Source organism: Mirounga leonina, unplaced genomic scaffold (genome assembly GCF_011800145.1).
Source record: "Mirounga leonina isolate KUSES-001 unplaced genomic scaffold, KU_Mleo_1.0 Mir_201, whole genome shotgun sequence".
Taxonomy (NCBI): domain Eukaryota; kingdom Metazoa; phylum Chordata; class Mammalia; order Carnivora; family Phocidae; genus Mirounga; species Mirounga leonina.
In genome coordinates this window covers 24,208,291-24,232,450 of record NW_023270504.1, presented here as the reverse complement: position 1 = coordinate 24,232,450, position 24,160 = coordinate 24,208,291, and the positions used below count along the sequence as shown (strand labels likewise).

Genomic DNA, 24,160 nt, shown 5'->3' with positions numbered 1-24,160 from the left:
TTCAGTTCAGGTCATGATCCCGGAATCCTGGGATTGAGCCCCATGTCAGATTCCCCACTAGACGGGGAGTCTGCTTCTCCCTCTCCCTCTGCCCCCTCCCTGCTCCTTGTCTCCCAAATAAATAAATAAAATCTTTAAAAAAATAAATGTTATCTTCTATGTTAATATATAATATGGATACGTGATTTTTAATAAAATAAGAATTTTCATTATAACTTACATTTATATAGAAAAGATGTATACACATTCATTTCAGTTTTAGTTACACTGTCCTAAGGAACAAGGAAGTGAGTCATTGAGTCTTTGTACCTTTACCTGGTGTTGCTGTGCATATTTTGTCAGCGATGAAAATTACAGTAACAAAAAGCAATTAAGAACAAATGAGATTCATGCCTTGTAGAGGTAACAATATATTATTAGCCTTTCAATAATCATTAACTTTCCCTTTCTTAAAAAAAAAACTAAGAAAAACAAATTTGTTTTAATTTGGTAATAAGAAGAAAATTATTATTTAAACCAAAGTAGAAAACATATATGTTATATGCAAATGGAAACACTGTCAAATGAAAAGACATCATGTTATATTTATGAAACCCTAAAAAAGTCAGAAAGCCTACCCAGAAATTCATAAAATCAAGAGCAGGAAGTTAAGACAAATTCAAATCAGCAATATTCCTTTTTATTTAAACCCCCTGAAAGTCTTATAAAGAGCTTTTAATAGTCACATTCACCAATTTAATTTTTATAAATTCAGCAGCAGTCTTTGGAACACTAGGAGACAAAGGACTGTATTGTAATCTTCAGTGAACAAGGTGGTTCTTGCTCTATTCCATAGTTCAGGTCTTCATCATGGGATCTTAAAGGCTGAACGGAAACCATAAATAGAAAAACTGTTATTTTCCTCTTTATACACACTTGCACAGAGGAATTATACTATAATGTCATATAATGTGTTATACGACAACACACACACACGTGCACACACCAAACACACACACACACAAACTCACATGTATTAAAAAGCGTACTCCTTCCCTGAACAGAAAACTTGAATGCAATGATTTGCAAACTTTAGCATGCATAAGAATTATTTCTATTTCATAGAACTAAGATGGCACCCCAAAATGCCATTTTAAAGTACCCTCACGTGATTCTGAAGCAGTGACTCAGCAATGATTCCTCTTTAAGGAAAAAGTAGTTTAATCTGTATTCATTATATTGGAATAATATTCATATGTTCAAGATTATAAATCGTAAGTCTATTGTAGTCTTAATCTAACAAAGTTCGATTTTTAATGTTTCCATATACATATACCTACATATAATCTTATAGGTGTAAACATTTAATTATATCTGATAACATGAACACATAAATGGAATGATGCTGCATTTTTGTGGATGACTTTTCCTTTTTCAGTTGGCCGTACCATAATTTTCTAGCCATTAGCTCACTGACATTCATTCTGTTTCCAGCTTTTTGCCACTACTCACAATGCTGTAAAAAGGAATCATTATATATAAGTTCTTACACACTAGTGGCTTTATCTGCAAGGAAGAAATTCTCAGGGGTAGAATTTTGCATGAATGGATCTGTGGAACATTTAAAAAAATATTTCATAGACATTTCCAGATTGTTTTCTGCAAAGGCTACCACACCTCCCATTTCCAATAGCAATGTTTGAAATTACAATTTTCTCTGTATTCCCACCAGCAATAAATATTGGTGCTGTTTTAAATTTTTGGTGGTCTGATTTACATAAAGTGACATCTCAGTGTTAATTGTAATTTGAATTGCCTTGACATACTGGTGAATTTGAGCATTTATAAATGTCTATTTGTCACTTGAAATTCATAGCTTTGCCCAGTGATGATCCATCAAATGCTATCCTTTAATAATTGTTAAGACATACATTAAGATGCATATAAATGTATATTTATCCCTTTCATGCCATATACAATTTATTACCTTTTATGTGTGTATGTGTATATGTATGATTTAACACTTTATATTTATATACTTTTAAGAGTTCCAACTTTAATCCTGTCTCAATCTGTATTTCTTATTTAAAAAACCCCATACTTTGGTACATATTATTTCTAAATATATAGTCTTCCCGGGTGCCTGGGTGGCTCAGTTGGTTAAGCAACTGCCTTCGGCTCAGGTCATGATCCTGGAGTCCAGGGATCAAGTCCCTTATCGGACTCCCTGCTCGGCGGGGAGCCTGCTTCTCCCTCTGACCCTCCCTTCTCTCATGCTCTCTCTCTCTCTCTCATTCTCTCTCTCAAATAAATAAATAAAATCTTAAAAAAAAAAAAAGAAAAAAGAAAAAAAAATATAGTCTTCCCCCAAATTGTTTTTTTAATGGAAAATATATCCACTACCTCATTTCACCATCTTTTCTTTTTAATGTATAACTTAACAAATTTCTTCTGTTATACATTCTGCATGAAAGAAAATTATAAAATGCAAATCTGATTGTGTCTTGCCCCAGCTTAATCTTTCAAAGCCCACTGCCTCCATAACAGTCCCTAAAATAAAATATAAATGTGAAATATAGCAGACAAGGCCATTCATGATAGGACTGTATGCAGCCTTTTCAGCTTAGATTCTCACCACTTCCTCTCTCTTGAGATTTACATTAAACAATCATGTCTTTGTCAGTAATATCTTTTATTTATGTGTCTTCAGTGCTCAGAACACTACTTGTCACCATAAATATGATCAATACATATTTTTTTCCAATGGTTTTACCATTTTATTTTATTTTTTTAATTTTTTTGGTGGTTAACTTTTTTTTATTATGTTATGTTAATCATTTTTAAAGTTTTTATTTTTAAGTAATTTCCACACCCAACATGAGGCTCAAACTTACAGCCCTGAGAGCAAGAGATGCATGCTCTCCTGACCAAGCCAGCCAGGCACCCCAGTTCAATGTATATATATATTTAAAGATGTTATTTACTTACAGAGAGAGACACAGTGAGAGAATGAACACAAGCAGGGGGAGTGGGAGAAGGAGAAGCAGGCACCCCACGGAGCAGGGAGCCCGATGCGAGGCTCGATCCCAGAACCCTGGGATCATGACTTGAGCCAAAGGCAGACGCTTAACGACTGAGCCACCCAGGCGCCCCTCAATACATATTTATGAATGAAAAACTTCTTACTGTTCCCCAAAGATGTGGTTCTTTTCTATGCCTCCATATTTTGTACATGCTATGTCCTTGCCCTAAAATTGTCTTTCAATCATTTGATGTTTGCCTTGAATATCACATCTTCAGAATTTCCTCCAATTTCTTAGGAAAACTTTCTATGTTCTTATGGCATCTTATACTACCTTTACCATAACGTGCATTATACAAGTGTTGACATAAGTCTTTTCTCTTTCACAAAATGACCGTTACAATATCTTAAAAAAATTTAATCATATAAATGTACCCAGTTTCTCCTTAGCTCCATGATATACCATTGTTATTGCTTAGAATATATAACTAATAATTGGGGTGCCTGGGTGCCTCAGTCAGTTGAGCATCTGACTCTTGATTTCAGCTCAGGTCATGATCTCAGGGTCGTGGGATCAAACCCCGAGTCGGGATCCCAGCTCAACCAGGAGTCTGCTTGGGATTGTCTCCCTCTCCCTCCCCCTCTGCCTCTCCCCTTTTTCTCTCTCTCTCTCTTTCAAATAAGTAAATAAATCTTTAAAAATAATAAAATATATAACTAAGAGTTGGATAAGAGTCACATTTATAAAGAGCTGTTGTATATTCTGAATATGGATATACATACATATATACATAAATATACATATGTATGGAAATACGTGTATATACATTCTTTCTTTTTTTATAATACCAGAGGAGTTCTCAATTTTCAAAAAAATGTATCTGGTTTGAACAACATTGAATAATTTCTCTTCACTCACCTTCTTGGGTTGTAATTCCCATTTTCCTCTTCAGTGTACCTCAGAATGGTCTTCTTTTTCATCCAGAAACAGGAAGAGATATAGACACAGAAATTAGCCCAACATCATTAAAATCATCTGACTCATTGGGATTTTCTGAAAGGAAGGAAATAATTACTGGGAAATAAATCAGACCTCCCCTCAAGTGCCTTAGAACCTCTTTGAACATTTAGACGCATTGCCCACAATTAGGAAGGCAAACGTGTGATTTACGGGGCACAGGAAGTCTTTTCCATGCCTTAAATATGTTTTCCCGACATAGTTGCTGCAAATACCAAGTCCCTGGGATGGAAGAAGTGAGGCAGGCCCTTCTCAGAAGGTAAGGAATACAGAGAAGGTGTTGATCCTTCATGGAGTAGGTGGGTGTTGGGCTATTTCTTCCAACCCAGAAGAATTAGGCCGCCCAGAGGCAGAATTAGTGCATTGGTGCTAAACAGAAGTTGGAGGACAAAGAAAGCCATATGATGTAATGGGAAATAGTGATGGCTTCTATGGGAAAAAGATATAGGAACTTTAAGCTTTTAGATTTTTAGGGGAAAATATAAATATCAAATTAGAGTAAGGAAAGGAGCAGGAAGTAAGAATGGAAGGAATTGTGAAAGAAATGTGAAAAGTGAAACCTTTTAGATTAATTTGTTTCAGTAAGATGAGGTCCAAATCAAATATTCTACTTGCATGGTTCTTTGTACCTCCACCAGAAATCATCACAGACCTCTAAGTCAGATCGCATGATTGCAGTTTTTATGTTCTCTAAGAGTCACTTGTAGTTCATTCCTGCCTTTCTTCCATATATGCATCATAAGCTTCCTATTACATGTTTGAGATTTCTTTCACAGCTATGCAAAGTAAAATGCCTCAGCTGCAACTGTAGCTACTGGTCTGAACCCCAGGGCTGTAGACCCTCAAAGAACCCACAGACCTGAGGAAGTCAGCACATCCAGATCATCTGCTTTCTGGCAAGAATTCATCTCCCGGTATTGAACTTGGTGGACAGAATTCTCTCCTCTCGAGCAAACTGACAACAGAGGTTCTAGATTAGGGATCAGCAGATCATAATAAAACTTGCCCTCCCTACCAGTGCTTTTTCCCAGCAGTGCACACATACTCAATCTTTATCCATGCCCTTGTCTTGTTTGCATCCCTTCTACTACCAAGCTTTTCCTTTATAAGGCTACAAATTCAAATGCAGTAGGTTGAGGCGAAACCACCCCTACTGCCATCATATGCCACCCCAGTTTTTCCCTCCAAGCAGGCGGCAGTCTTCTCTAATTCATGGGAGCTTTAAAAAAAAAAAAAATCTCTGAAATCTATCCATCCTCTCTTCTCCATGCTCACTATCAAGTCCTTTTCATCTTTCATGTCAACTATTTCAAAATGCTACCCCTGTCAATAATGTGGTCTTCCTACAACCCCTCACACATCCCGTCATCAAACAGAACTTTCTAAAAAACAGCTGGACTATTTCACCCTCCCCGATCACATAATACTCTTTGACTAGTCATCTTCTTACCATGAAGTACATGATTCCTCCTTTGTTCCCCATTCTTCTACAGCCTTATCAGTAGCTTCTCTCTTTGAACTCAACTTTTACTTCCCCTCAAAATGGCAGGTGGCTGTCCCTTAAGCTTCTCTACACTTGTACATATTTTTCTCTTTCCCTATAATGCACTTTACCTAGTTCTTGGAACTTGATTTTCAAAATGTCTCAAAAGCCTCCTAGAAGCCTCCAATTCTCCCCCTGTCCCTCTCCTAGTTAATTACTGTCTTCTCTGTGCCACTTGTGTTCTTTATTCTCACGAACATGCAATACTACATGGTGCCTTATTTATCTCTTTTGCATATATATCTCTTCCGCTAGACTTGAAATTCCATGACTACCAAAACACTTGACTATTGATGTCTATATCTTCAGAGCCTAGTACATTGCTTAACAGAACAGTAGAATGAGTACTAAGTATATAGTAAGAGCAAATACATATTTGGGCAATAAAAGATTCCTCCTAAACCATATAAGCATATTCATTCTAAACTACCAATTCTATAATGTCCCAATTAAACATCCAGCTAAAGTACAGGAGTCATCAACCAACCAAAACCCCTTTCTCCTCTGAAATCTTGTTCCCTCTTTTGGAGAAACTGCTTAAACCTCTTCTAGGTTCCATCATTTTGGCTGTTTGATGCTTGAGTCTAATATGCATACACTTGCTTTTAATATGTATATATATTTCAGATAATATGTATTTTATCCCAAGAATTTTCTTATCCCATAGAGACATTAGAAAGACCATAGCTTGGCTCAGACCTGTAAGCCGCTGTTGCCGTCTTCGCCTCTGAATCCACAAGAGGAGAACAACGAGAAAGGCCAACACAATGACGCCAAGGATCCCAAATGCAACAAGGGATGCGTGACCTAAGTGCAAGTAAGTATCACAAGAGATGATGTCTTAGCTAACAGACTGAGGTCCCTGGTACCATCCCTCTCTTAAATACAGGATGGCTGAAGTAAGTTTCCCAATCCTCAGAAAGACTTCTGACCAGGGTGCCTGGGTGACTCAGTCGTTAAGCGTCTGCCTTCAGCTCAGGTCATGATCCCAGGGCCCTGGGATCGAGCCCCGCATCGGGCTCCCTGCCCGGTGGAAAGCCTGCTTCTCCCTCTCCCACTCCCTCTGCTTGTGTTCCCTCTCTTGCTGTGTCTCTCTGTCAAATAAATAAATAAAATCTTTAAAAAAGAAAAGAAAAGGAAGACTTCTGACCCAAAGTCTCTTAACAAAAAAGATTCTAAATAATGCAGACAATTGGACCCATGCTCATAAACCCCATGATATACCTCCAGCATTTGATGATCTCTGGGTCATGGCAATTTCTGTAGGAGAAAAGAGAAGGAGACTCAATTTGGGGAGTAATGTGTAGAACAAATATTTCTATTTTTTTATGTGAGCCTTGGTGCCTCTCAACCAAGTAAACTACTCCTTCCCACCTAAAACTAGGGTCCCTTTATCCTTATTCTTCCTGTACAGAGATACATATAAGTTATATGCTTTTCCTTGGTGAAAGCCAATGTATAACAACAAATGTTCTCATCGTTCCTTCAGATTGAGATATCATCATTCTGGGCGCCTGGGTGGCTCAGTTGGTTAAGCGACTGCCTTCGGCTCAGGTCATGATCCCAGAGTCCTGGGATTGAGTCCCACATCGGGCTCCCGGCTCAGCAGGGAGCCTTCTTCTCCCTCTGACCCTCTCCCCTCTCATGCTGTTTCTCTCTTTCTCTCTCAAATAAATAAATAAAATCTTAAAAAAAAAAGAAAGAAATATCATCATTCTTTCCCCACCAGGTCCCTGTGTTGAGGTGTCCAGTCTTGACACAAGGCACTTCAATGCCCACCCCCTCATTGCTGCCTGAGATTCCAAGCTTACTCCAGGCTCCTGGCACTCACCTGAGCACCTCACAGCAGCATCTTCCTTGTGCCCACAGTCACTGTGCCCCCAGGGTCTGGCAGGACAATCCCACAAGGAAGACTCATTTCCTTTGCATGTCACTTCATTGAGCCATATGGGCCCAGTCCCCTGGCCAAATGCTGCCTCTTTTAGTGCCTCTAAGGCTGGGCCACAGCCCACCTGTTGACACACCACCTGCGCGTCTTCAAGGTCCCAGGAGTCATCACACACTGTCCCCCAGGAACCTCCATGCCAGAGCTCCACACGTCCAGAACAATTAGAGGTTCCTTCTTGAAGTCTTATCTTGTCTGAAAAATCACAGACACCTAAATCATTTCTGAGAACATAAAAACTTCTAAGAGGTCACAGAGGAAAAGAGAGATTTGAAATTCTTTTTAGATCTCTATTTTAATACTTTGCTATTTAATGTGCATTTAAAAATATATTTTTAACAAAATTTATCCTTTATGAAAGCCTATGTCCTTTCAGCAAACTGGGTGTATTTCATCCTGGACATCAGAACATTAGTGAGGGGGCACCTGGGTGGCTCAGTTGGTTAGGCATCAGCCTTTGGCTCAGGTCATGATCCCAGAGTCCTGTGATTGAGCCTTGAGTTGGGGTCCCTAATCAGTGGGGAATCTGCTTCTCCCCTTTCCTCTACCTCTCCCCACTGGTGCATGCTCTCTCTCCCTCTGTCTGTCTCTCCTGCTTGCTTTCCCTCTCTCTCTCAAAAAAATTAATACTTAAAAAAAAAAATAACATTAGTGTGAGTCAGAAAATGTGGAATAAACAAAGTTAACACTGTATAATGTTAATTTCTCTCAAAGAGAAAACGATTTAGGAGATTGCCAGGTACATAAAAAACCTCTTCCAGGGGCGCCTGGGTGGCTCAGTTGGTTAAGCGATTGCCTTCGGCTCAGGTCACGATCCTGGAGTCCCGGGATCGAGTCCCGCATCGGGGTCCCTGCTCAGCGGGGAGTCTGCTTCTCCCTCTGACCCTCCTCCCTCTCATGCTCTCTGTCTTTCATTCTCTCTCTCTCAAATAAATAAATAAAATCTTTAAAAACAACAACAACAACAAAAAACCTCTTCCAGTGTAAGAAGATGGAGAATGGCAAAATACTTCAGGATTGATATTTTTGACTGCTTCCCTTCTTCTATTAGTAAAGCAAGATAATATTTGAAAGAAAAGTGGGAGGAGGGGTGCCTGGGTAGCTCAGTTGGTTGAGCTCAGGTCATGACCCAGGGGTCCTGGGATCGAGTCCCACGTCGAGTTCTGCTCAACAGGGAGCTTGCTTCTCCCTCTCCCTCTGCTCATGCTCTCTCTCAAATAAAAAAGTATTAAAAAAAAAGAAAAGTGGGAATGGTAAGGTAGACCATTCAATAGTCAACTACTGAATTATATATTTTCTGCTCTTCATGTGTTCTCAGAGAAAGCAATTAAATAAAACTTTCAAGAAGACCGTGGGGAGCGTAATGCTTTTTGGACAACTAACCCGTGATCCTGAATACCTATAAGCCAAATTAAATGAAACCAATTACACCATCAGGGTAGAAGAGGCAGCAGAGGTTATTCATTCCTACTTAATGAGATCAGAAGATGATAGTAGAATTAAAAATGGAATTCTCATATCAACCAGCGGATACTCACCGGCACATATGATCCAGGTCTCCTCTGAAGGGCTGGCCACTCTCTGTTTCCATGGAGCAGATGGACACTGCCATAACGTGTCGGGTCCTTTCGGGCACTGGACATTGTCCACCCACATGTGCCTGGATGTTGGTTTGTCTAAAGATGCAGGGATGATGTCTCCTCTGTCTGCACAGCCCAGCTGCCTGCATACCACCTCCATGGTGGCTGCAGACATACCACTTTTGCCAACGCTGCCCCAAGCTCCATTGTAAAAAACTTCCAGACGCCCTGCACAACTGTGTCTGTTGGTTTCATCAATCAGTCTCAGAGACATGAACTCTGGGGTGAAATACAGAGTTAGTAGTTTCACATCTTCTCTGAAGATTCACAGGGCTCCCTCCCTTTACTCTAAGGTAGAATGGTTTTAAAAATAGGTATAATATGTCAATTACTAGTAATTCTTTAGTAACTTCTGGATGATTTAGTAGATTTCGATAAAATGTATTATGTTCTACACTAAATATAGTATAGCTCTCTAAATAGCTTATGGTGTTCTAGTATTGGGTTTTGTGCTTAGGGACCTCTTTAGAAGACCACCAATGATTCTAAATTGATTTCTAAATCTTAATCAAGGGCTCAGAGCCTTTATATCAATCATATAGTTTGTATTTTTCTCCCTAAATTACTGCAGTTTTAGCCTCAAGAAACTTATTTCATTAATTTTTTTTGCAGCTCTCCTGATAGTTAACATTTATGGAGATACTCAGACACTAAAACCAATGTTGTATACATTACCTTAAAATAAAATATTTCCTTTTCTGACTCTTCATAGTTGGCTGCATATGTCCTCTACCAGTTTATGATATTAAATGCAAATGATATCAAATCTCTTCTGGCATATAGAATTTTTCACTTCCCCAAGTAACCAAGTCATAATTCTGTTTTTCCCAATATACTACAACTGAGTACAGTTCTCAACTTCACAATAGTTTCTAAAGCTTGCCATGTATACAGAATAAAAGCAGTGGCTTCTTATGATAATTTTTGCTCCTATGACAAGTAAGTTTCATTTGCCTATCATGAAAAATTACTTAGGTATGGTAATTATCTTTTGCCCTGTAGAAGGTAGTGCTGGGTTTATTTCTTCTTGTCCCTTTTAATCTACTTCTTTATACAGTGATATCAAGTGGTGCACTGAATGTAGCTCCATATATATTCATAAAAGAAGTTCTCAGTCTTAGTTTTGTTGTCATGTTCATGATATGCAAGCCTATTTCTGTATTTTCCTCTTTCTGATGTTATACTACCTTGCACATGGGGTAGCATTAATTAATCAAATCCACATGTCGGGACCCTGACTCAAGCAATAGTTCCCTCCAAACCTGCTTCTCAGGGAATTCTCTCAGTTGAATATCCCTCACTCCCCTTGGCTCCTCCTCAGTCCTTTCTTAAGTAATTGTGACCAGAGCTTCTGTGTAGAACTTACCTGAGCAGATAACTCCTGCATCCTCCTTATGTCTGCAGTTGTGCCGCCCCCAGCCATGTGAACGGCATTGCCAAATATGAGATTCTTTTCCATTGCAGTTCACCTCATCCAGCCAGATGGGCCCTGTTCCTTCCCCAAAATGAGCAGAGCCAATGGCATTAATGGCCATTCCGCAGCCTAGCTGTCTGCACACCACGTGGGCATCACTCAGGTCCCAGCTGTCATCACAGATGGTGCCCCAGGAGCCCTCATGGTAGATCTCTATTCTCCCAGCACAGCGACCACCTCCATTTACCAGGCGAAGCTGACCACTCCCTGAAAAGAGAAAATAAAATGTTAATAAAAATGAAGGGGGAGGGAATCGGAGGGAGAGATGACCCATGAGAGACTATAGACTCTGAGGAACAAACTGAGGGTTTTAGAGGGGAAGGGGGTGGGGGATGGGTTAGCCCGGTGATGGGTATTAAGGAGAGCACGGACTGCATGGAGCACTGGGTGTTATACGAAAACAATGGATCGTGGATCGCTACATCGAAAACTAATGATGTATTGTACGGTGACTAACATAATATAATAAAATTTAAAAGAGTTCAAAAAAAAATAAAACACATCCATAAGGATTGAGATCATTTTTCTAGATTGGTCACTGATTCTCACCTATGCAAGTAACATCACTCTCTTCTGGAATGGTAGATCTCGTCGTGTCCAGAGATGATGAGTTGCATGGCGATAGCGTCTGACTCTGATTTCCTGCAAACACCAAACTGCTCAGTCATACAAGATACAAAAAGTTAGGGTGAGGAAGGGAGATCCGATGAAGTGTAAGACAGATGAGCTGAGAACAAACAGCTTTAGAGAGAGGGGAAGGTGGTAGGTCAACCAGGCTGGGAATGAATCAAACACTTTGAGAATGGCTGGTACACGGTAAGCACCAGATATGTAATTACGAGGTTTGTGAAAATTAAGTTTACTTTTCCTCTAAAAAGACACATGAGGTTAATATTCTGGCACACTTCTCATGATCCCTTAAAATAGATCATGTCCTTTTACTTTTGTTCTTCATCTCTATAGGTACACCTGCTCTGAAGGCACGCCACCATGAGAAATGTTTGTCATTGGCTGTCCGTCATCCTCTTACCTGAGCAGATTACAGAGGCCACTTGCCCGGCTGAACATAGCGGCGCACCCAGAGCAGTTACAGGACAATCTCCCATATGCTGCTCAGTCCCAGTGCAGTGAAACATGTGCCTCCAGATCGGACCACTTCCTTTCCCAAAATGCACTCCTCCTGGGGTAGAAAGGGCTGCTCCACATTTGAGCTGCTGGCACAAAACGTGGGCATCTTCCATGTCCCAATGAGAGTTGCAGAGGGATCCCCAGTTCCCAAGTATCTTAAGCTCCACTCTTCCCTCACATTGGGACTTGCCATTCACCAAACGAATTTCTGTGTATCCTGGAAGGAGACAGGGCTTTTAAAAAGATGTCTGCAATTACCTAACCCCACCCTCTTCACAGTATGGGAACAACTTGAACATGTTCTCTGGGCCTCACTTGAGCAGACGACTCCAACATCCCTGCCGTGGCTACAAGTCCCATCTGGCCGGGGGGCTACTGAGCAGAGTGAAAGATGGGACTCCTGCCCCTCACACTGGAATTCTTCAGCCCAGATCTGTCCATTTCCTTCTCCAAAGTGAGCTCCCCCTAGGATGGAAATGACTGTGCCACACTGTAACTCTCTGCACAGCACACTGGCAGCTTCCAGAGAGAAGTCAGAGTCACAGACGGTGCCCCACCTGTCGCCATGTTTCACTTCAACACGACCAGAGCAGGGAACTTCTCCTCCAACGAGTCTGGGTTCCCTGTGGGCTGAAAATGATACTATTTCAGTGAGAAATGACATGATTCCTAGATTTTCCTTCATGATGCGACTGGAAAGGGGATGTCGGGGTGTTTAATGATTTTTCATACTTGTTCCCCTTGGCTTTTCTGCCTGGAGTTGGGCATAGCAAATTCTAGATCTCCCCATTCCTCACTGGACCAATTCATCTGAGAGAATTTTAGAACTTTGTTTCTTGGCATCAACCATTCCTAGAAGCATGATAACTCTTTCCATTTAATATTTTGTGTACATTATTCATAGCACTGGAGACCATAGGTGATACATAGCTTCTCTTTTTATTTTGTAGCCTTATATTCATTTCTCTACCCACCGCAGTCTGGTGTTGGCCCCAACCTTTTTGAATGGTTTAATATAAAGTGTTGCAGGATACTTCCTGTTTTCAAACTGAACATGGGATTTCTTCTTCCCTTTGATATATGTTACACTTGATACATGAGATACTCCTTTCTCCTGTTTTCTCCTCCTTCCCGTCTGACAGTGCTTTACTAGAACACTTCATGCATTCCCTGACCAAGATGCTGTCCTCAACTCCCTCACCTTCTCTTAAATGCCAATAAATATGTTTTCATCTCTATGTTTCTCTTTAACTTTATATTCATAAACCTATCTACTTGGACATCAGAATATAAGGTGTTCAAAATCGAATGAATTATTTTACTGACAGGACCACAGTATTCTTTACTCAATTAATGACATCCAGACCAAATTAGAATCACTTAAAAATCGAACCACTTCTTTATCTCATAAATAATGGTAATGATAATGACAGTAGTGAGCATTAAATGAGCACCTATTTTTTTTATGGCACTTTACTAAATATTGAGCAAACATTATTTCACCTAATCTTTACAATCTCCTCAGGGGATAATTATTAGTATTATTCCAATTTTACAGACAAGGAAACTGAAACAGAGAGGTGTAGTAATTTGCTGCAATCACATAGAGAGTTACTGAAGGGCCAGGATTCGAAGGCAGGCAGTATGTTCCACAGCCTAGAATCCTGACCTTCTCAATACACTGCTCATGTGGAACATCACCAAGGTCAGTCAGTCCTCCAGGATATTTCTCCTCCTTATTTGTTGCTACTGCTTTTTCTTTTAAGATTTATTTATTTATTTTGGTGGGGGCAGGGGGAGGGACAGGGGAGAGGGAGAGAGAGAATCTCAAGCAGATGCCCCGCTGAGCGCAGCACCCGACACAGGGCTCAATCTCACGACCCTGAGATCATGACCTGAGCCAAGAGTCAGATGCTTAACTGAACCAGCCAGGCGCCCCTGTTGCTTACTACTGCTTTAATGTAATTTGTCATCTTATGTCATGTAGACCTTTGCAATGGCTTCCTAAGCAATCTTGTTTCTAAGCCTTCTTTCTAATAACTATATGCATGCCCACAGATATGTTATTACATTTCAAGTATTTTCACATGATTTCTTTGTCTTCAAGGCAATTCAACGTTTCTTTACTATTTATGCAATAATTTATCATTTCAACAAATAGTATTAAGGACCTACAATGTTTTAGGCATTTGGGTGGGCTAAAAAGTCTGTCACAGTTCAGTCCATCAGTGAAAACAGCTACTGCTACTAATAATAATCATAACCATAGCAGTTAACATGTATTGATCACTTGCTGTGTAATTCCTGTGAAGCAGGTATTATAACTACCACTTTTCTTTTGAGGCAATTGAAGCACAGAGAGCTTTGGTAGATACGCCAATGTCACACATCTATTAAAATTAAAGAGAGATAATAAACAGTAATTTCTTAGCATACTTTAAAATGCTTTATGATGTCACCTTTAAAGCTTTCATGTCTATTACTCTATCAATCATACCTGATGTTCCAGCCTTAAAGAATCCTGGTCATGCCATGTTTCTGGGCCTCTGCAGAAACTTTTCTCTCCACTTATAATGTATTTCCCAACCTTTGTACCTGGGAAAACGCTACTTCTTTTCAAGGTTACTCAATCTCTCATTGAACACCCTCTCCCTCAAAAACACACAGGTGAGCAGAAGATATACATGCTCAAATAATGATGAGTCCAGGGGTGCCTGGGTGGCTCAATCTGTTAAGTGTCTGCCTTCAGCTCAGGTCATGATCTCAGGGTCCTGGGATTGAGCCCCGCATCGGGCTCCCTGCTCATGGGGAGTCTGCTTCACCCTCTGCCCCTCCCCCATCCTGGTGCGCTCTCTCTTTCTCTCTCTCAAATAAAATATTAAAAAAGCAAATAATGATGAGTCCAAAACTAAAAATATATGCTAGATACAAAACTAATAAACGAAGGAGTCATCAGCCCTGTTGGAGGCTTTGCAGGAAAACTATAGAGAATGCTATAAATTCGAGCTGAGTTTTGAAATAAAAAGATAAGGAGTTTGGCAAGTAAGTGATGTGTAAATCCACAATTAATGGATACGGTCATAGGGGCGCCTGAGTGGCTCAGTCGGTTAAGTGTCCTACTCTTGATTTCAGCTCAGATCATGATCTCAGGGTCATGAGATTGAGCCCCATGACAGGCTCTGCACCTAACGTGGAGCTTATTTAAGATTCTTTCTCTCCCTCTGCCTGTCCCCTGCTCTCCCTCTCTTAAAAAAATAAAATAAAATATAAAAATAAAGGATACAGTCATGAAATATGGCATAACTGAGGAATTATGAATAATTTAGTATGAATGGTATTTAAAATGTAAAGAAAAGACGCACCAGAAATAAAGCTAAAGAAATGGAGCTCAAGTTTTAAGAACACTCTTTGCCAAGTACAACCATCAAGATAAGTAAGAGTTTCTTTTAACATACTCAGAGATGATTGAAATTATTTGGGGAATACAAACTAATTCCTTTAATTAATTTTTTAAAGAAAGGAAGTGCATTTGAAGGACCTTCTAAAGGGCATACGTCTTTTAGAAGTGCCTGCTGTCAAACATCACTAATTCCCTTGACATTACTCTCAGCGTGACACAGATATCCTATCAACACTTGCCAGTTTCTGAAAATGTTTTAGATCTGACTATATTCTCTATTGTAGCAGTATAAAATACCCCAGCACATTAAAATTTCACCACTTATCCATTAAATCTGTACAAAGCAAGTTTCTACACAAATGTGAGTTGAAGAACACATTGCTTTCTAAACACAGCTCCAAGTTTAAAGCAAATAATGTCCCTACCCCACAAATAATGAAGGACTCTTGAGTCCTTAATGTCTTCTAGCTAAATCATTATCTGAGCATGAAATTCCTCTAAGATATCATTAGCTAGTATGCATATGATCCCATTCCACTTTGGGAGAGATATAAACCTTTAAATAAAGGCAGTTCCTTAGACTGAGCCAAAGTCAGCTTTCTTGTAACCTCTTGCTCTCTCATCTGGATCCCTCTTGAATAAAATAAAACACAGCTGATGCCAAAACAAACCAAAAAATGAAACCAAACCAAATAATTTTCTCTGATGGTGAAAACTTGTGAAGCACTCGAAAACAGTTCCCTTCTATAAATATCCTCATTTCCTTTTTCCCTAAAATGTTTGAATCCTGAGCAAAAGGAGAGTCTTCCATTCAGAAATGACTTGGGAGATTCCATTCTAGCTTTCTTTTTTTTCATGAATCTGTTAGTAACACATTAATCTACACCATGAGTTGGCTTCCTTATATCGTTTACTTTGTGTACATGGTTAGATTATTCATAATTTACTCCTTTAAGAGATTTCTCTCCTGCTAAACCTGTGACTGCATTTTAACATAAAAGCCATTAATTTGATTTTTGTACCTGTATTTAGCTCCTTTGATCAATAATTTAAACTTTCCCCTGGCATAAGTAACTGAATTTGTATTTCTTTCTTTCTCTAGAAGTAAATAAATGAAGACAGAAGAACAAATATAAGAATTCATTAGAATTACTTCCTTTTGTTTAGTAATAGATAAAATACACAATATGATTTAAAGAAGCATTAACACATTTTTATCATTTATTCCTTTCCAGACTCTGAAGAAGTATAAATCATTCTAGTATCAAAACTATTTCTCAAAAACAAAACAAAACAAAAAAACCAACTATTTCTCAAACCTTAGTAAATACAGGGGCGTCTGGGTAGCACAGTTCGTTAAGGGACTGACTCTTGGTTTCGGCTCAGGTTGTGATCTCAGGGTTGTGGGATCCAACCCAGGGTCAGGCTCTGTGCTCAGTGCTTAGTCTGCTTGGGATTCTCCCTCCCTCTGCCCCCCCCCCCCCCCCCCCGTGCTCTTTCTCTCTCTAAAAAATAAAAATAAATCTTAAAAATAAAAAACCTTAGTAAATACAGCACAAATCATATGAACTGATGCTTAAGTTCAGATGTTCTCTGTGGCACCTACATAGCCATCACAAACAAAAGGTCTGGGATTCAAAGTAATTTTGTAGCCAATTTTCTTAGACCAGTTTGTGGCTGGTTTATAGAAACTGCACATCAGAGATAAACTGTTGCTTTATCTTTCTAGTCTTCCTGCTTTGTTGAGTTCTTTGGCCCTTTTCAGCCCTAAAGCCCTGTGCTCTACAAAACTAAGAACTCTAAGAATTTAAAGAGATAATGGAATTTGTAGTTTGAATTTGGCAGGCACAGAGATAGTATTTCCATGATTTTCCCCCCTGGAAATCTTCTGGAAGTACCAAGAAATCAAGAAACAAAATGAAAGGGGCAGCTAGGTGGCTCAGTCAATTAAGTGACCAACTCTTGGTTTTGGCTCAGGTCATGATTTCATGGGTTGTGGGATCGAGCCCACTTCCGTTTCGGGTTCCCTGCTCAGCAGGAAGTTGGCTTGAGATCCTCTCCCTCTGCCCCTCCCCCTACTTGTACTCGCTAGCTCACTCTCTCATAAATAAATAAATCTTTCAAAAAAGAAACAAAATTACAAATTCTATTTCTAGCAAAACAAGAAGAGTGCTAAAACCTAGGTACCCACTAAGTAGAAGAGCTTCTAAAAACTGCACGAATATAACAAAAGAGTTTACAAAAGAAGACAAAGAGCACACACAACATACTTAGCAAACAAAAATATAGTTCTGTAAACAGAAGGGCCCACCTTCTGCTGCAAATTTATGCTATTTCTATTTGGGATTTCTATTATATACAGTTGAATAGAATCCTAAATAATTCAGAATGTTACCAAAACTGCATGCTCTAGTAATAAAACCTAAATTTTGGATGCGGTTGGATGGAATGGATGGAAAGAATATATAATAACTCAGATATTATAGGCTGGAAAGCTAATGTCTTGTTATCCATGGTAAGATATTTGGACAAGTGTCACCTTGAAAAGAAAACGATGTGTGCTCTGAAGCTGAAAAATCAGAGAGTGTACTTGGAGAACAAAAAAAAAAAAACTGAAAAAAAATCAGAATGCTGGCATGACGTAAATCCTCCTTGCCACTTTTAGCATTTACAAGAGAGAGATGAACTCAGACTTGAAGTAGCCACACTGAAAGAAAAAAATGGAAGGAAAAATACCAATTTTGTGAGGGAGGTATGTTCTGCCTTCAGCTACTACATAATGAAATGAGAGACCTATAATTGGGAACTTGCAGGATTGGAAACAAAACAAAACAAAACAAAACCCTAAGCATCCCTATCCCCCAAACTGAGGTGGTGATAAAACTGTAGGCTTAACAGAAAATAGAATTGATACTCCACAAAGTCCATGAGCCTACCAGCAAAGACAGGACTTTGGTCTTGCTTTTTCTCCCAAACCCCAGGTTTCAAATGACCTTAGGGCAGTGAAGGAGCTGGTCATAGCAAAGATCAAAGTTTATAAATATATTCCTTGACTCTGGTTACTTTCAAGTGGCATTACCATGAAAGAAAATTGACCAGAAGAATTCTAAGTTTGGAGAGAATTATTTTGCTGACTTTGAGGACAGCTGACATCAGCCAAAAATAACTCAACCTGTAAAGCAATCCAAGGGTCCCTGAACCAAAGTCAGTAGAAAGTGGGTTGTGAAAGGTGTGCAGCCCCCAAACTGCACTTAGATATGACTTTGGAGAGCCTGCAGTAGAAGGAACTGGCCCAAGAATAGACCTGGGCCCATGAAGGACAATGGACAGAGGACAGCTTCTCAGAGGGCAGAACCTGGACTATCAGATTGGCTTACCAGGAAGCTCACTCAGTTGCAGGGCAACTTATCATTCTTGACCAATAGGATTTGATAATTACCTCAGAGAAACAACTCTAGGCACTTCTTGGTGACCACAGAAGCATCCAGCCTTAAACTGCTTACCTATTTGACTTATTTTAGTGAGAAAGAAGTAAAATTTTCTTTATCCACTCTTATTTGGCTTTCTTTTGGATGCTGCTAAACTAAATGCTAACTAATATAAAATACAATTAATAGGAAAATATTTAGAAGAAAATGATCAGACATACAATAATGCTTACACATGCCCAAACATAAGCAAAGTTCCCCCCCAAAAAAAGTTATGTAGAGAAATATAATTCATAGTTGTAGCATGATACATGATGACAATAAATATTATGGATGTATAATATGACAACAAAAAATGAATAATATGACTAAGTTAAGGTCAAATACGCCTCTCATCTCTCAAAATTAATCCAATCAGAGTTCTTTTTAAAATAAATCTGGAGGGGGTGGAGCAAGATGGTGGAGGAGTAGGAGACCTGGATTTCGTCTCCTCTCAGGAATTCAGCTGGATAGGGATCAAACCATTCTGAACACCTACAAACTCAACAGGAGATCGAAGAAAAGAATAGCAACAACTCTCTGAACAGAAAAGCAACCACTTTCTGGAAGGTAGGACGTGCGGAGGAGTGAATCCAAGGCGATATTCGGGAGGATAGACTGCGGGGGAGGGGCCTCCGTCAGCCGCTTCTGGCAAGTGATAGAACCACGGAGCACAAAATGGGAACTTTTAAAAGTCTGCTCTGCTGAGGGACGTCACTCCGGTGGCTAAGTGGGGGGTGGAACCCTCATGGGACAGTGTGGTCTCAGGACCCTCAGGGTCACAGAAAGACCGGGGGTGCCTGAGTGTGGCAGAGCTCCCAGTTATCGGAGCAGGGAAGCCAGCTGCAGAGACGGAGCCAAGGCATGGGCTCTCAGCTCGGGGTTTGCAATAAACTGTGATCCACGGCACAGTCGGGCCACTGCTCCTCCAGCAGGGACCCAACAAGCGGCAGATCCGGGGAGACTCCCGTTCCTCCCCTGGGAGGAGCCGCGCTGGAGTGCACCGCAGGGATCTGCTGGGTTTGGAGACTCCACACAGGGTCGGGTGCCAGAGATAGAAATGCATGGTCACAGGCCGGGTGAGCACGGAGTGCAGCCGGAGACTGGGGAGATGGGAGTGATTGACTGCTTTTCTCTGGGGGCTCACTGAGGAGTGGGGCCCGAGTTCTCAGCTCCTCCGGGGTGGCGATTGGGAGGCTGCCCTTTCACTCTCGTCCTCCAAAGCTGTATGGAAAGCTTGCAGGGAACAAAAGCTCGGGAGACCAAACCCAAGCAGATTACTTAGCCCAGACCGGGCAAGGGTGGGGCAATTCCGCCTCCGGCAAAGACATTTGGGAACCACGGCAACAGGCCCCTCCCCCAGAAGATCAGCGAGAACAGCCGGCCAAGACCAAGTTTACCGATCAATGAGAACGGCAGAACTCCAGCGCTAGGGGAATACTGCACAGAGAATTCATGGCTTTTTTACAGTGATTCTTTTGTCTTTCAAAGTTAATTTTTTTTTAACTGTCTTTTTTCTTTTTTTTTTTTGAATTTTTCTTTTTCCCTTTTTCAACCAACATCTTATCAATCATTTTTTTAAAAAACATTTTTATTTTTCATTTTTAGAGTCATATTCTATCCCTTCCTAGTAGTTACCCATATTTTTGGCATATATATATAAGTTGTTCTCTCTTTAAAATTTTGAGATAGTTTCTTCTAACAGATCAAAATATACCCGAAATCTCTAGTGTATGGTTTTTTTCTACTCCCCTGCCTGGTCACATTCTCTCCCTTTTTTTCTTTTTTTTTTTTTTTTAAATCCTCTTCTTTCTTTTTTCAAACAACTTCTTATCAATTCCTTTTATAAAATATTTTATAATTTCCATCTTTACAGTCATATTCCATCCCTTCATCATATCAACCCTTATTTTTGTACATATATAAGTTTTTCTTTCTTTAAAATTTTGGGAGGCACTTTCTTCTAACAGACCAAAATACACCCAAAATCTAGTGTGTGGCACTAATTTATATATCAGCCTGATCATATTTGATCACATTCTGTTTTTGTTTTGTTTTGTTTTGTTCTATTTTTGTTTGTTTTTATCTTTATCTTTATCTTTTTCTTTTTTCTCTCTTTCCCTTTCTTTTCCCACTGCTTCATGTCTTTTCTGATTTGTTTAGAGTTTATTTTCTGGGGACGTTGTTACCCTGCTAGCATTTTGTTTTCTCATTAATCTATTCTCCTCTGCACAAAATGACAAGATGGAAAAAATCACCTCAACAAAAAAAACAAGAGGTAGTACCGACTGCCAGGGACCTACTCAATACAGACATTAGTACGATGTCAGATCTAGAGTTCAGAATCATCACTTTAAAGATACAAGCTGGGCTTGAAAAAAGCATGGAAGTTATTAGAGAAACCCTTTCTGGAGAAGTAAAAGAACTAAAATCTAACCAAGTCAAAATCAAAAAGGCTATTAATGAGGTGCAATCAAATATGGGGGTGCTAACTGCTAGGATAAATGAGGCAGAAGAAAGAATCAGTGATATAGAAGACCAAATGATGGAAAATAAAGAAGCTGAGAAAAAGAGAGATAAACAACTACTGGATCACGAGGGCAGAATTCGAGAGATAAGTGATACCATAAGACGAAACAACATTAGAATAATTGGGATCCCAGAAGAAGAAGAAAGAGAGAGAGGGGCAGAAGATATAATGGAGCAAATTATAGCAGAGAACTTCCCTAATTTGGGGAAGGAAACAGGCATCAAAATCCAGGAGGCACAGAGAACCCCTCTCAAAATCAATAAAAATAGGTCAACACCCCGACATCTAATAGTAAAACTTACGAGTCTCAGAGACAAAGAGAAAATCCTGAAAGCAGCTCGGGAGAAGAGATCTGTAACCTACAATGGTAGAAACATTAGATTGGCAGCAGACCTATCCACAGAGACCTGGCAGGCCAGAAAGGACTTTCTGGCAGGCCAGAAAGGACTGGCAGGATATATTCAGAGCACTAAATGAGAAAAATATGCAGCCAAGAATACTATATCCAGCGAGGCTGTCATTGAAAATTGAAGGAGAAATAAAAAGCTTCCAGGACAAACAAAAACTAAAGGAATTTGCAAACACGAAACCAGCCCTACAAGAAATCTTGAAAGGGGTCCTCTAAGCAAAGAGAGAGCCTAAAAGCAACATAGACCAGAAAGGAACACAGACAATATACAGTAACAGTCACCTTACAGGCAATACCATGGCACTAAATTCCTATCTTTCAATAGTTATCCTGAAGGTAAATGGACTAAATGACCCAATCAAAAGACAGAGGCTATCAGATTGGATTAAAAAACAAGACCCATCAATATGCTGTCTGCAAGAGACTCATTTTAGAACCAAAGACACCCCCAGATTTAAAGTGAGGGGGTGAAAAACCATTTACCATGCTAATGGACACCAAAAGAAAGCTGGGGTGGCAATCCTTATATCAGACAAATTAGATTTTAAACCAAAGACTGTAATAAGAGATGAAGAAGGACACTATATCATACTTAAAGGATCTATCCAACAAGAAGATCTAACAACTGTAAATATCTATGCCCCTAACATGGGAGCAGCCAATTATATAAGGCAATTAATAACAAAAGCAAAGAAACACATTGACAACAATACAATAATAGAGGGGGACTTTAACACCTCCCTCACTGAAATGGACAGATCATCTAAGCAAAAGATCACAAAGGAAATAAAGACTTTAAATGACACACTGGACCAAATGGACTTCACAGACATATTCAGAACATTCCATCCCAAAACAACAGAATACACATTCTTCTCTAGTGCCCATGGAATGTTCTCCAGAATAGATCACATCCTAGGTCATAAATCAGGTCTCATCTGGTACCAAAAGATTGGGATCATTCCCTGCATATTTTCAGACCACAATGTTTTGAAACTAGAACTCAATCACAAGAGGAAAGTCGGAAAGAACTCAAATACATGGAGGCTAAAGAGCATCCTACTAAAGAATGAATGGGTCAACCAGGAAATTAAAGAAGAATTTAAAAAATTCATGGAAACAAATGAAAATGAAAACACAACTATTCAAATTCTTTGGGATGCAGCAAAGGCGGTCCTAAGAGGAAAGTATATAGCAACACAAGCCTTTCTCAAGAAACAAGAAAGGTCTCAAGTACACACCTAACCCTACACCTAAAGGAGCTGGAGAAAGAACAGCAAATAAAGCCTAAACCCAGCAGGAGAAGAGAAATAATAAAGATCAGAGCAGAAATCAATGAAATAGAAACTAAAAGAACAGTAGAACAGATCAACGAAACCAGGAGCTGGTTCTTTGAAAGAATTAACAAGATTGATAAAGCCCTGGCCAGACTTATCAAAAAGAAAAGAGAAATGACCCAAATCAACAAAATCATGAATGAAAGAGGAGAGATCACAACCAACACCAAAGAAATACAAACAATTATAAGAACATATTATGAGCAACTCTATGCCAGCAAATTAGATAATCTGGAAGAAATGGATGCATTCCTAGAGATGTATCAACTACCAAAACTGAACCAGGAAGAAATAGAAAACCTGAACAGACCTATAACCACTAAGGAAATTGAAGCAGTCATCAAAATCTCCCAACAAACAAAAGCCCAGGGCCAGATGGCTTCCCAGGGGAATTCTACCAAACTTTCAAGAAGAATTAATACCTATTCTTCTGAAACTGTTCCAAAAAATAGAAACGGAAGGAAAACTTCCAAACTCAATTTTGAGGCCAGCATTACCTTGATCCCAAAACCAGACAAAGATCCCATCAAAAAGGAGAATTACAGACCAATATCCCTGATGAACATGGATGCAAAAATTCTCACCAAAATACTAGCCAATAGGATCCAACAGTACATTAAAAGGATTATTCACCACGACCAAGTGGGATTTATCCCTGGGCTGCAAGTTTGGTTCAACATACTCAAATCAATCAACGTGATACAATACATTAACAAAAGAAAGAACAAGAATCATATGATCCTCTCAATAGATGCAGAAAAAGCATTTGACAAAGTACAGCATCCTTTCTTGATCAAAAGTCTTCAGAGTATAGGCATAGAGGGTACATACCTCAATATCATAAAAGCCATCTATGAAAAACCTACAGCGAATATCATTCTCAATGGGGAAAAACTGAGAGCTTTCCCACTAAGGTCAGGAACACGGCAGGGATGTCCACTATCACCACTGCTATTCAACATAGTATTGGAAGTCCTAGCCATAGCAATCAGACAACAAAAAGAAATAAAAGGCATCCAAATCGACAAAGAAGAAGTCAAACTCTCACTCTTTGCAGATGATATGATACTTTATGTGGAAAACCCCAAAGACTCCACCCCAAAACTGCTAGAACTCATACAGGAATTCAGTAAAGTGGCAGGATAGATTATCAATGCACAGAAGTCAGTGGCATTCCTATACACCAACAACAAGACAGAAGAAAGAGAAATTAAGGAGTCGATCCCATTTACAATTGCACCCAAAACCATAAGATACCTAGGAATAAA

The 24,160-nt window shown here is 39.6% G+C and overlaps 1 protein-coding gene across 1 annotated transcript in view; it reads right to left on the bottom strand.

Annotated features, from left to right (window-relative positions):
* Window positions 1-657: 657 nt before the first annotated feature.
* The window catches only part of CD163 (CD163 molecule), a gene marked incomplete in the record, with an annotated part of 53,684 nt that continues 30,181 nt past the window's right edge, over window positions 658-24,160 (bottom strand). The window contains 11 exon segments of the mRNA XM_035028308.1: window positions 658-870; window positions 3,922-3,973; window positions 4,879-4,974; window positions 6,262-6,369; window positions 6,787-6,822; window positions 7,394-7,702; window positions 9,046-9,366; window positions 10,514-10,828; window positions 11,171-11,263; window positions 11,652-11,966; window positions 12,065-12,379. Of these exon segments, the coding sequence (XP_034884199.1) occupies window positions 3,951-3,973; window positions 4,879-4,974; window positions 6,262-6,369; window positions 6,787-6,822; window positions 7,394-7,702; window positions 9,046-9,366; window positions 10,514-10,828; window positions 11,171-11,263; window positions 11,652-11,966; window positions 12,065-12,379 (1,931 nt within the window).